This window comes from Anabrus simplex, chromosome 2, assembly GCF_040414725.1.
Source record: "Anabrus simplex isolate iqAnaSimp1 chromosome 2, ASM4041472v1, whole genome shotgun sequence".
NCBI classification, from domain to species: domain Eukaryota; kingdom Metazoa; phylum Arthropoda; class Insecta; order Orthoptera; family Tettigoniidae; genus Anabrus; species Anabrus simplex.
Window position 1 is genome coordinate 44884148 of NC_090266.1, and position 14861 is coordinate 44899008.

The 14861-nt window shown below is 40.5% G+C and overlaps 1 protein-coding gene across 14 annotated transcripts in view; it reads right to left on the reverse strand.

Annotated features, from left to right (window-relative positions):
• DPCoAC (dephosphocoenzyme A carrier) overlaps positions 1-14861 on the reverse strand; it is a 569632-nt gene that overhangs the window by 166439 nt on the left and 388332 nt on the right. For 11 of the 14 annotated variants that reach the window (XM_067140249.2, XM_067140245.2, XM_067140244.2 and 8 more), the window contains one exon: positions 4198-4505. In XM_067140249.2, coding sequence (XP_066996350.1) covers positions 4198-4491 — 294 coding nt within the window. In that variant the 5' untranslated portion in view covers positions 4492-4505. The remainder of the gene's footprint in view (positions 1-4197; positions 4506-14861) is intronic. The other 3 variants (XM_067140255.2, XM_067140256.2, XM_067140257.2) reach the window with 1 other exon arrangement.

A 14861-nucleotide genomic window follows, 5' to 3' on the forward strand; every position in this document is an offset into this window, starting at 1 on the left:
TATCAACGATTCATTTGTTTCTATATTCATCCTGTTTTTATCTCCTCGTAAGATGTGTATTGTTTAATGTAACACCTTGTGTAAAGAATTGGGTTAAATGAAGAAGTTATATCATGTTCAAGATCATGCTTTCACGTCTCTGCACAATATTTAAAATGCAATTTACCGTTGGTCTTTATAGCTATTGTTGAGAGTGAAGGAGAATTTCCTGTTGTGTATGTTTATCAGGAACTCAAGGGAGACTTCATTAGTTATTCGGAACATAGAAAAAATGATGAACTCTTCTCAAAAGAACTCTTAAGGTTTCACTTTACTTTTTCCTGCCTGCTGGCTCTTCAGAAATGTGTGCGCGTGCGTTTTGTATTCAGGAATCATTCAAGGCGAATATTTTCGCACTGCAAGATGTGTGGTTAAGGTCATTTTTAATATTTATAACTTTTGCTTTCTCAACGATTCATTTGTTTCTACATTCGTCCCTGTTTTTATCTCCTCGTAAGATGTGCATTGTTTAATGTAATGCCTTCTGTAATATAAATGTCTACATGCTAGCCTATTTCCCACATTTTGGCTGAAGATGACGCCAAACAGCGTCGAAACTAGTTCCAAGTGTAAATATATGTTGTAAATAAACTATAACATTTTTGTATTGAAAAGGTGGACCCTTTTAAGTTTCCTATCTTCCATTCTCAGTTCAATACGGACAAAAATGAAATTCTTAGATTTAAACCCCTACCGGTATGTTGTCTGAAAAACCACACTAGTTTTCATCCAACTTACTCTCAACCACTGATCGCACCCTCCCTTCCAAGATGCCAGTGAATACTTTGTTGGTATAATAATCAATGAGATACCTCGATAGTTGTTGCAATCCTTCCTGTTCCCTTGCTTATAGATAGGTGCAATTACTGCTTTTGTCCAATCTGAAGGTACCTTACCAACACTCCATTGTAATCTTACTACTCTATGAAGACATTTCATTCCTGCTTTCCCACTATAATTCACCACTTCAGGTCTAATTTCATCTATTCCTGCTGCTTTATGAAAATGGAGTTTATTTACCATCCTTCCACTTCTGCAAGTGTAATTTCACCAACATCATTTCCCTCCTACCCATAAGCCCAGTTGTTTGCGACAGTACCATGAAGATTTCCTTTTACATTGAGGAGATTTTCAAAATATTCTCTCCACCTGTCCAGAGATTCCCTGGGATCTATTATGAGTTCAACTGAATTACCCAAAACACTGTTCATTTTCTTTTTTCCTCCCTTCCAACGATTCTTTATTACTGTCCAGAAAGGTTTCGCTGCGGCTTGACCTAGCCTTTCCAGGTTATTACCAAAATCTTCCCAAGACTTCTTTTTGGATTCAACAACTATTCTGTTTTGCTCTGTTTCTTGCATCTACGTATAACTCACTGTCAGAATCGGCCGTTGTTTGGAGCCATTTCTGATAAGCCTACTTTTTAGGTTTACAGGCTGCTCTCACTTCATCATTAGACCAAGATGTTCGCTTTGTCACATCTTTACACAGAATTTTTCCTAGGCATTACCTTGCTGTTTCTACGACAGCATCCCTGTATGACACCCATTCTCTTTCTTTATTCTGAAAATGCTTACTGTCCACTGTTCGAAACTTCTCATTAATCATATCCATGTACTTCTGTCTAATTTCCTCGTCCTGGAGATTTTCTACCCTTATTCATTTGCAGACAGATTTCACTTTTTCTATCCTAGGCCTAGAGTTATTTTGTTTGCTACAGATCAGACAGTGGTCTGTATCATAGAAAAATCCCTGAAAAACATGTACATTCCTAACAGACTTCCTGAATTCAAAGTCGGTTGCAATATAGTCTATTAAGGATCTGGTTCCCCTAGCCTCCCAAGTGTAGCGGTGAACAAACTTATGCTTCAAGAATGTATTCGTAACAGCTAAACCCAAACTAGCACAGAAGTCCAGCAAACACTTCCCATTCCCATTGGCTTCTATATCCTCCCCACATTTACCTACCACTTTTTTGTATTCTTCAGTTCTATTTCCTACCCTCATATTGAAATCACCCATTAGCACTATCCTACCCTTGCTGTTGACCCTGACTATGATGTCACTCAATGCTTCATAAAACTTGTCAGTTTCATCCTCATTTTCACCCTCACATGGTGAATACACTGAGACAATTCTCATCCTAATTCCTCCAATTGGCAAATCTACCCATATCATTCGCTCATTGACGTGCCTAACAGAAACTATGTTGCGTGCAATGGTATTCCTGATAAACAGCCCTAGCCCAGACTCTGCCCTTCTCTTTTAAACACCCATCAAGTACACTTTATATCTCCTATCTCCTCTTTGTTATCTCCCCTTACCCAAATATCACTTACTCCTAGCACATCCAGATGCATCCTCTTTGTTGACTCAGCCAGTTCTACTTTCTTTCTTCCATAAGCCCCATTAATATCGATAGCTTCCCATCAAAATGCATTTTGTTCACCAAGTTGTTTCCAAGGAGTCCCTCGCCTGTCAAATGGGAGTGGGACTCCGTTACTCCCAAAGGTACGAGGCTTGCTTAAAATATTCTGAACACGGTAAATTCTTGACGCAGGATGCTACCCTACTTACACATAGTCCAAGTGAGGATCTCTCCTTTAATGGATGAGGGACCATTGTAGATTGTATTGTCCTAGCCGCCTGAGCAGAAGGAGGGCCATGACTCGGGACGTGTCCGAGATGCCCACTGCCATTCCATAGCAAGTGGTATCCCGAGGCTCAGGATCACTTACTAGGCCACTCAGCCATTGCCCATGGTTCACAAACTAGGACGTGACTACAGTAACCCACACCATGAACCATGCCCTACTACGCATGGCGTGCTCCTTTTTTTACAATTTGTTTTACGTCGCACCGACTCAGACAGGTCTTATGGTGATGATGTGATAGGAAAGGACTAGGAGTGGGAAGGAAGCGTCCATGGCCTTAATATTAATAAGGTACAGCATTTGCCTGGTGTGAAAAACGGAAATCATGGAAATCCATATTGAGGACTGCCAACAGTGGGACTCGAACCCACTATCTCCCGGATGCAAGCTCACAGCTCCGCACCCGTAACCGCACAGCCAACTCGCCCGCTTGATGGAAATTAAAACTGCCCTTAGGCTAAATGCTGGGGAAAAAAAGAAAAGGATGATGTCTAAAATAATTTATCAATAACTTCTCTAGAAACTACACCAGAGACTTGAAATAGAAATATCAGAGTATAGGAGTATAGGAATTAATTTTTACTTGACTGTGGGCTAACAGTGGTGTGTTTGAATATGAAGAGCAGCAATAGTCGACAACAATGCAATGTTACATGTAATTAATCTCATAATGGAACCGTATTGAAGTTCATATATTAAAATTATAAAATTTTATTTACAACCACCTATTCAATACATTACAATATACTCATTAAGATTAAGATACTTCATGATTATACTATAATCCAATGAGTATATTGTAATGTATTGAATAGGTGGTTGTAAATATTTCTTTTTTATAATTTTAATATAACAATACAAAGACTGTTAACTATCTTGTAATTTAATACCATATACTGTACTCTCTTGGCCTCTTTTTTAAAACAAAATTTAGGGGGCCGTTGTATTATTTTGTCAAGAAATTATCACCTTCATTACAGGTGCTATAGATCTTAAAGTGCTAAGTACTGTAGCCTATATGAAACACTGAATCTAGTACCAAGGCCTATATGAAAAACTGCAGAAGTCTAGCAACGACTTATCTTTGGATTTCTGAGAAGATAAATTGTCACACTCATTCTCAAAGTGTTGAATAATCTCATCTTCTTTGAGTGTTTTGAACTAACTCTTTGAACTAGACGCTACCATGTTTGATCTACTGCAGACAAGTAGCACCACCATGCTGTTGTAAAATAAAACAAATACGCTTTAAGAAGTATGAAATGTGCCATTTGCTGCCACCCTGCAGATAAAACCTCAATTAAGGGTACAATACACGATGCGGCAATGTAGCTCATCATACCCAGCAGATATTAATGGTAAACAATTGAGTACGTATATATATGCATTTGTCATGCCCACTAACCTGTAACATTCAGCACACAAAAATATACGTCATGCCCATTTCAGAGGTTAGGGCAAATCTCCATACACATACATATAGTGAGAAATATGTGACACCCACCTCGTCTACTCCTCCTTTTACTTTGTGATCCACTTCATCGACCTGGTCTACTGCGTGCCCGACCTTGGGATCCGTCTCACCGACCTGGTCAACTGCACTCTGAACTTCGGGACCTGCCTCACTGTCCTGGTCCACTGCACCTTTAACGTTGGGTTCTGCTTCACAGACCTTGTCCACTGCACCTTTAACGTTGGGATCCGCCTCACCGACCTGGTCCACTGCACCTTTTCCGTTGAAACCTGCCTCATCTTTACGTGACTTTGCCAAGGAGACTATATTGGAGGAGACACCCATACCCTGAAATGAATCTGAAATTTCACACCAATCATGAGAAACATTAACACTTACAGTTACAGATCATCTACACTGGTGTCCAAAAGTTAAGCATAAGTTATGAGTGAGAGGGCAACAGGAAGTAGACCGCAAATCGCACGACATATGCACCTGCCAACCTTACGTGTTTGCTCTGTATAGGAAAGGAGTGTTCCCTGCTTTGACTAGCGGCGTAACCGCAAGGTAAACACAGCCAGTGCCTGGGCCCCATATTCCCTCAGTCGTGTTTGCCATGTGATAGCGTGCGGAGTGTAGCCTTCTTGTGAACGTGACAACATAATGGCACAACGACACAATTTGGACCCCGTTTTGCAGGGTAGAATACTCGGCTGCCTGGAAGCAGGCCAGACACAGACCGAATTCGCCGTATCCTTGAATGTGCCACAAAGTGTCATTTCCAGGCTTTGGAGACGATTTCAAGACATACGAGATGTTAGTCGTAGGCCATTACCAGGTTGACCAAGGGTAACCATGCCACGGCAGGACCAATATCTGGCTTTAACCGCCTGACGAAATCGGAGTGCACCTGCAAGACAATTGTCGGCGGAGCTTGCAGCCGTCTCAGGGGTTGCCGTTTCCCGGCAAACTGTGTACTGAAGGCTCAGAAAAGCAGAGCTGTTTGCCCAAAGTCCAGCGGTATGCGTCCCGCTCACTCCAGCACAGAGACATCAACTTCGAAACTGGACCATGAATGAGTGTGGCATGTGCTCTTCACAGATGAATCCCACTTCAGTTTGCAGAATGATTCCCATCGCACATTAATCTGGAGAGAACTGGGTAGCCGATACAAACACAGGAACATCGTGGAACGGGACCAGTATGGTGGTGGTGGCGTCAGGGTGTGGAGCAGCATCATGTTGAATGACCGTACGGACCTGCACATCTTCATGGGTGGTCCGAGGAACACTGTTAACGCTCGGAGATACAGGGATGAGGTACTGAGACCACATGTTTGACTCTTCAGAGGTGCGGTTGGTCCAGACTTCCTCTTAATGGACGATAATGCCCGACTGCACCGCGCTGCTCTGGTGAATGAATTTCTGGTTGGGGAAGACATTCATCGCATGGACTGGCCAGCGAGGTCTGCAGATCTGAATCCTACAGAACATGCCTGGGATGCATTGGGGAGACAAACTACATCCCGTCAGCCTCCACCAAAGACCCTCCAAGACCTTCGCATTGCCCTTTCGGAGGAATGGGATCGACTGCCACAAGAGCTCTTGGACCATCTGATAGAGAGCATGTCACATCGTTGCGAAGCATGTGTGGCCATTAGGGGTAACCATACATCCTGTTAACAGCATATTTTGTTGTGGAAGACATTGCCAAGTTTTGTTAGTTGTTGTCAAAGCTATCAGAACCTTTCTGACTTTTTTTTGGACAAGTTGTGAGACATATGGTGTGTGATTCAGCTTCCGTTTGTTCAGCAATCCGCCTGACATTCTTATCGGGTGGTACGGCCTCGTTTAGTGATTATGCTTAACTTTTGGACATTAGTGTAGTCCTACAGAATATTAAAGAGGTCTGAGGTATCTGAAGCTTCTACTGTATAATAGCTCATACTAAACAGCTCATTATGCAAACAATGGTAAGGTCTACATTTTCTCTACAATTCGTTAACATTTTCTATGGTTCATAGACATTGTTAAGTATTTCAACAGGTGCTTTTCAGAAATTCATATTCTGCAGTAGTCCCTTATAACATTACTAAATAATATGTAGGAACAAACAAGTGACAAATCAAGTCATATATATAGAGATATAGGATGAACACAATGTCAGGTCAGTGTCAGAAGAAGAGACAACAAACATAAATATGCTTTTTCTGTTGGTTCCTCTCTTGATGCTGATCTATTGTTGTGATCAACATGTATGCTCTTTCTCATGTTCTTACCTTTCTACATATGACTAAATAATATGTTGGGCAAGATGATAATTGTAAGCCCCAGTTGCCTAGGATGGTTGGTTAAATTTATGTTATTGAATGTGCTGGTGTGGTTTGTGTGGCCAAAGTGACTGTGGTGTGCAGGAAGCAAAGTGAAAATGAAAGTTGAAACCTGACAGTCAAGATTACAAAGGATCGCCAGTTCTCAGGAAAGACCGCCAGTCGCAGACCCACTGAGAGGACAAGACACTTTTGTAAGTAGCCAGTTATTAGTGAGGTATTATCATTCCTTGTTGAGTATAACATTGTGTGTGCTTGTACTCAACTAAATTAGTTCATTAAAACAGTCAGAGTTTTATTCAAAACAAAAGTGGTGTCAGAAATTGTATAGCCATATAACATTTGCCCATCTTCGAGAGCACATTGTCCCGACCAGTTATCTTCAGCTGCTCCTCAGTAAGGTGCCGATCGGTCCAGAAAGAACCACCTCCATCTTTCATCTAGGGCTCCATTATATGAGATAGATTATGTAATTTATTCTCTTCACAACAAGGCAAGGGACTTCCCACACCTTCTCTAGCTTGGGAGACGGGCCTCTCCTCCTTATGGGATTATACAGCCATACCAAGTCGATCTCATGATACCTGGTAGTGTCCGTTCGGTTACATCGTGCCGTCATTTGGTCACTTTCCATCCTCAATCTCCTCCAGACAGCATATACATCCTCCAGTTTCCTTGCAAGATCCAGGCAGTACAGTACTGATCGGTCAGGGCAATATAGTCCTCAAGTCGGTCCACCGCAAAATCCACTGGGAGGCGCAGTTCTTTACCAAACAATATCCTTGCTGATGTACATCCCGTGAATTCATGTCCTGCAGACCAGTATGTCGAGAGGAATAGGGGAAGATGATGACCCCAGTACACCTGATGTTCGCTGATGTTCCCACTGAGGATGTAGAGGTGCAATTTTGGTTTTTCAGATAACCAACAGTCAGCACAGGTTTTGGAAGACTGGTGTCTCAAAGTTCCGTTCTTGGTCGGAATATAGCTCTAACAATACACCGTATGTGCTGACAAACTCATTCATGAGGGTTTCCACCACCGAAGTTGCCTCCTGGTTCGGGAGCGCACATGTCTCTGGCCACTTTGTAAAGTAGTTACCGACGACAAGTATACAGCAAATTCCTGTATCGCTACAAGGGAATGGTGTGGCCACATCAATTGTCACTCTCCACATTGTATGTCTGTATTTGACCTTTACATCTCTGGCTTGGCCCCTTGCTGGATGCATACTCGCATTTCATGCACAAGTCTTTCACATCCGTTTGGCATCCCACCCAGTAGAATCTCTCTCAAACTTTCTCCACGTTTTTTTGATCCCAAGGTGTCCTCTCAAAGCTCCACCACAAACTTCCTTCAAGTCTTCTGGCACCGTAGCTAATGGAATGTTCCTAGAACGTCTTCACATCGCTGCTTTCCAAAACATGCTTGAGCAATCCATCCGGGTCACCATTAAATTCCACTGTGGGGAGTACAACTTAGTCTTGGGAATTAGTTTAATGACGTGTCCTTCCAGGCCTCGGAACACAGGAACTCTTGAACTTGGCCAGTAGTCCAGTGGCCTCATCATCACTCTGTGCTTTCAGATAGCTGCTCCAAATCCAGTTTTCTTCAAAATCCATGGAGGTGCTTCAGCAAGGAACTTCGTGTTTGCCCTCCCTCTTGGAGCAGAACTTACAGTCTTCTGTACAAGATCATCAGGACAGTGTGTTGACCTGCAGAATATGTTTTATCTCATGGCGACCCTTCTTCTCAAGGTTTCTCTGTCTTCCACCTTCTTCTATCTCCTCCTCCATGAACATATAGTCTTCTTCTGCCTTCTTCATCATCATTATCATCATCATCATCATCATCATCATCTACTGGCCATCTTCTGGTCCTCTTCCATCTTCTTCTGGCATCTTTCATCTTCTTCATCATCTCAAAGAATGCATTTAACTGACCCTCCATTTTCACGTGGCTTCTGATTTCAATTGGAATGCAGTAAATTACCACAAGAGGATAGCTGAAGATTTATTTGTGTGTGTACAGAGTGAGTTGGGCATATGGTTAGGGGCATGCAGCTGTGAGCTTGCATTCAGAAGATAGTGGATTCGAAACCCACTGTCGGCAGCCCTGAATATGATTTTCTGTAGTTTCCCATCTTCACACCAGGTAAATGCTTGGGCTGTACCTTAATTAAGGCCATGGCTGCTTCCTTCCCACTCCCGGTCCTTTCCTATCCTATTTTCACCATAAGACCTATCTGTGTTGGTTTGATATGAAGCATATTGTAAATATATATATATATGTGTGTCCATATCCACCCATAAAACATTATTTTACGGTGGTCAGAGCATAGTGTCGACATACGATGGAAACCACAACAAGAGTAATGGACCCAGTCATTGAGAAATGGGAAAGGAGTTTCCTTACGAAAATCTCAGGTCCAAAGGTCACTAGATTCAAAACCCATGATTTGAATGAGATTGAATCGAGAACTTTATGAAAAAGTTGAGAAGATAACAACTACTATAAGGAAAAGAAGACTATCATTTTATGGGCACATTAAGTGGATGATTTCAAAGAGACTGCCAAACAGGATACTTAGTCTAGAAGAAAAATAGAAGGCACAACCTTTATGGCTTATTAAGGAAGTTCACAAGGACTTGGAAGAAGTGGGGATCCATGAGGCAGATATACAGGAAAGAACAAACCTTAAGAAGAAAATTGCGAGAATGAGGGATGCACTGGAGAAACTCTCCAAGTCATGCAACATTTCGGTAGAAGAGCGACAAAGGAGCGGTCAAAGGCTTTAGAATATCTGAAAGGAGTGCAAAGAAAAGGGACTAAATTTGAGAGACAGAAGATCTGGTGGATTGTGTAAATGTGGTTCATAGATGACTGTAACGAATGAAATAATGTGGGTGTTCCACTATGCACAGATGTTCTGGAATGCTACCCGACAGCAGTCAAAACCTGCAGTATCCGCTCTGCTGATTCACACCGATTTCAATGATGTGTTACACATGGGGTCTACCAGGAGTATGCATAAGTTTTTGCCAGTTTTTGTGGTAAAGAAAACATGTAATTTTCAAGGGAAATTCATTTCTTGCTTATTCAAAATATTGGCCATCGGCTTCTACACACTTCACCCATCCTTCAGGTAAGTTATGAATACCATGCCAGAAAAACTGCTTGTATTTTGCAGCAAACCATTCGTCAAGCCACTTTCCAACTTCCTCAAAATTGCTGAAGTGCTGCTTTGTAAGCGCGTGCCCCATTGATGCAAAGAGGTGATAGATGGCGCCAGGTCAGGGCAGTATGGCGGGTGTGGAAGGATGTCGCATCCAAGTGATTTCAACGTGTCTTTCACTGGTTTTACTGTGTGAGACGGTGGACTGTCATGTAACAAAATCACTTTGCCATGTCTTCTGGTCCATTCTGGTCATCTTTCGATCAATGCGTGATTAAAATTAATCATTTGTTGCCGATAGCGTTGTACATTATCGGTTTCGCCAGGCTTCAAGAATTCATAATACACAGTACCGCTCTGCTCCCATCAGATAAGTTTTGACAGTTCCACCTTTTCAATACAACATTTTATGCAGTGTGAAATACATTACAAGTTACTTTAACCTTTAATTACTCGCGCAGGGTCTTTGAGGCCCCACTCCCTTTTTAAATTGTTATATTTTCCCGAAGTGACTACGTGTGACATTGACACATGCAATAGCTTCATGTAGTGGGGAGGGGAGCTCAATTCAGTAGTTGTCTCATTGTTGCCAAGTAAGTTACTCAGTGGAGAGCACTGCCCAGGCCTGGAAGACCCCACGCGAGTAATTATGTATGAAAATAAACTAAGGTAACTCTTTTCATATTCTTGCACATATTGTGTATGACTAATTGTTTATTTAGTTCTGATGATGTGAACGTGTCATACACATATTTTGGCCAGCATCTGAACTTCGTGTGATGTCTGGGAATTGTTAATATACGAGAAGTAAGCCTATAACCTACTGTATAAGGCGCTTCTACTTTGACATGAGATACAGTGCAGCAAATAGAGCGACTTTCTCTCATATTTCTGGGTTACTTCTATTTGTATTCCGCTTGCAGATGAACATGTCTGGAAGGCACAGTCGTCAAGTACAGGATACTGAATAGTGGCTTTTAGAAGAAGAAGTAGTAGAAGAAGAAGACGGCGATGATGATGATGTCCCAGTTGCTTCTGATTCTGATCCAGACTGTGAAATATTCAGCATTCATAAAGCAGTAATACTGATGTCCAGCAAGCATCATGGTAGCTATTGAAGAGGATGGGAAAAAGAAATCGGAAATAGTTCATTTTTATAACAGCACGAAAGGTGGTGTAGACACAAATGACAAATTATGCCAAACTTACAACGTAGCACGACAAACCAACAGATGGACACTCTTTGTCTTCTATCATCTCTTCAATGTGGTTCGTATGAACACTTTCGTTGTATGGAAATTCAATTCCAGCCACGAGAAAAACATGCCAAGGAGAGTATTTTTGAAAGAGCTGGCGAAAGAACTCACGAAACCATGGCTGTTGGCGCGTGCTGCTATACCTAGCCTGCATAGGAATCTCAAGAAAAGAGTACGTACAGATTATGGTGACAGGGAAGATATAGAGGAGCCAGACAATTCAAGAAAGGGATGCGTGATTTGCCCTAGGTCAAAGGACAGGAGAATAAAAACTAGATGTGAAAAATGCAAGGAACATGTCTGTGGAGAACACATGAGGAAAATATGTGAGAATTGTGTGTAACGTGAAAAGAAAGAACACTGTCATGAACTTAATGATACTTAATGCGTATTGATTTCTTGTTAACATACTTTTTAATGTGGTGCAGTATTTGCAGTAGAATAAGGTGCAATTGTATTGTAATTAGGGTATTTTTTCAATGTATACACTCCTGGAGGCCTTAAAGACCCCACGCGAGTAATAAAGGGGGAAAACTGAGCGCGAGTATCTAAAGGTTAAAAAATGGTACTAGTTTCGACCTCATTCAAGGTCATCATCAGCCAACTCAAATTATACAAAACATCAAATAGATCAAAAACAATGTACGAGTACAATAATGTTAGATAAAACATGTGAGAATTAAAAGTTGAGCAGATTTTTAATTCTCGCATGTTTAGTATAATTTCAGTTATTGGCTGATGACCTTGTACGAGGTCGAAACTAATACCATTTTTTAAAGTAACTTGTAATGTAATTCACATTGCATAAAATGTTGTATTGAAAAGGTGGAACTGTCAAAACTTATTAATGTAACGTTAATGTCAGACGAACAAACTGACATACGTGTCAAATTCATGTGCTGCATACTGTTCGCTGGCGCATCTCTCACTGAAACCGAAAAGACTTATGTATACACCTGGTATTCTGATTTCTGACACCACTTGTGTTACGAATAAAACACTGACTGTTTTATTGAACTAATTTAATTCAGGATGACCCAATTAGTACACACACATACAATTATACTTGACAATGAATAACAACACTTCACTAATACTGACTCTTGTCTCTTGTCCTCACAGTGGGCTTTGGCCAGCAGTCTTTACCTGGAATGGGCGAGCCTCAGTAATCTTGACTGAGAGGTTCCAATTTTCACTTTCACTTTGCTTTGCATGCACTACAATCATTTTACACAGCAATTCTATGGGGTTGGGTTTGAACACAGTCTGTTCACCATCATGACGATGACTGTTGTGCTCACCACAACAACATGACACCTACAACTACTGTTTGCAGCAAGCCTGCTATTATACACCTGGTGATGAAGTTCTAGTATCTTCGGGGTGTGGCCACAGTGTGAGTGTTCTAGTTTCACCTTCCAGAAAATTAACAGAGACACCAGACAAAATGGACAAATTGGAATGTCTGCACATGGCAGCCGAGGCCATACGATTATTATTTTTACTTTAACAATGACTTTCCTGTGAATTCTGAACTAAGAAAACTCAAAAGTGAAAGACTTAAAATCTAAATTAGTATTGCAACAATGTGCATTTTAAGAGACCAGTTCAACAAATGTGTAACATGACAATAGCTTCTTACAAAGTTTGTTATGCCCTAGCTAAAAGGAATAAGTCTTTCAGTGAAGGGAAAATAAAAGAAGTGATGTTAAATGCTGCTGAATCTCTGTTTGATTCCTACAAAGATAAATCTGCACTTATACCTTCAATTAAAGGACTTCAGTTATCTCCGGGTTGAACAGATTTTTGGTAATATGGAATCTCAATTGCAATTGTCTGAATATTTTTCACTCCAATTTGATGAAAGCGCTGATATGTCTGATATTGCTAAGTTGTCATTGCTAGAATGGTTTTTAGTAATTTTACAGTAAAGGAGGAGTTTGTTAAACTACTGCCACTTCATGGATGTACTTGGAGGGGAAGACATATTTAATGAGTTCCTTAAATTTGCCACAAAGACAGTAACTTGCCACTTTCAAAGCTGGTTGCTATAACAACAGATGAGGCACCGCCTATGAGAGGTAAAAATAATGGATTTCTTTCTCTTTGTGCAAAGGATGAATCACTTCCAAAACTTCTTTCTTATAATTGCATTATTCACCAAGAAGCTTTATGCCCAAAGGTTTTAAAGCATAATAAGTAATAAATTTCATTGTAGTCCGTATTGATGAATGACCACTAACAAAGAGGGAAAAGGAAGGTAAACCTATTCAATACCAGGTGGACCTTGATGGACCTTCCTTCCCCCTCTTTGTCAGTGATCATTCATCAAGATGGACCTCAATGAAATTTATTACTAATGAATTAAAAGCCAACCAGGCTAAAAAGAAGGCTTATCTGTATTTAAGCCTAAAAACAAAGATTGCCAAAATTGGAAAACATATGTTTTCTTAAGCAATACAATAATCTAACACCTAATTTTCTCAAATACACCCTAAATAATCATAAATCTACAAATCAGACCAATAATACGAAAATTAAAAACCAATAAAATTTCACTTAATAGTGAAATAAAGCTTTTGTATAAGAAGAAAACATACTCAAATGAGATATTGTATCAGATTCACCTAGAGGAAGCCAAAAACTTCTCCAAACCCAAATGGGATTTTTTTCAGTTCTATGTTTATCAGAAATTAGAAGTCAGTTTACATCATAAGCAACAAGGTCTAGATAATAAATTAAATATACTGAAGAATTCAGCTCATAATTTTAGACAATATCTTCAAACTCACTACTCCAATACCAGCACTTTACCTGACTTTCATCCACCCATTAGTAATGTAACTGCCATATCACTAAATGAGGAGGAAAACAAGAGGTTGAACACAGGAAAAAAAAAAACGGGTATTGAATAGGTGGCCTTCGCCCCCTCCCTGACCTTTGATAGTAAGGTTTTAAAGTTTGATCATGTAATGAAAATTCGTGACTTTCATCTGTTGACGTTTGTGAGCTTGAGGAATTTTTGGAATATTTTCTCTAGCCAATTAAAATTGGTGGTATGTACAGGCATCCAGCCTCTCTGTAAAGAGTTCTGGAAACTCCCCCTCGAAATGCTATAAAAGCTAGGTGCTTTAAGGTCGTATTGTCATCTTCATTGCTCCTGTTGATTGTGTGCGGTGCATACTTGAGGCCGCAGGTTAGCATTCGGTGTTTGGAAGGCCCAACAACTCAAGGTAATGGTAGAATTTTCTTAACATGTAATAGCTCCAGCAGATAACTTGAGGGTAAGATTTCAAACTTCTTTTATTCATGTAAAGTTTTCATTTCATGGTTTAAATGTATATTTTTGGCAAGTCTGAGGACTCTGTTCAGATGGTGGCTGGGAAACATGCAAACTAAGGGAACAAAGTGTGATTACTCCAGGGTTAGGATTTTTAGGTGCGCACCTTTTTTGTTAGGGTAAATTAAAGCTGTTCGGAAAGATATCACAGTGTGAAATTTTGTTTCTAGTTGCAAAAAGAGACATTTTTCATGCACCTCTTTCCCTTTTTCGGACCTTTATCCTTTTTTCCCCTCAACCATGGCCATAATCCCCCTTTTCCCCCCTTTGTCTTTTAGGTTTATTTCCAATTTGTTCTATAAGATCTCTAATCAAAATATAATATATTTAACTTTCAATTAATGTCTCCTCAGCTTGCTGTGTACATGTGAATAGTAAGACTACCTCCTTCACTAAATACTGTGCGGGAGTTGAAAGCACACCTGCAACAATGGAAAATAATCGTGTGTTCGACAAAACATCTTTCTCTCACTTTACCGCTATAATGTGGCCCGCAATAATTCAAATGACAATGAGTGCTTCTATCCCACCAGAATCAGTAACCTGCTGTTCGTGAAAGTGAGTTTGTTACTGTGAGAGATGTCATCTGTTCGCATGGAGGCAGAGACTGGTGAT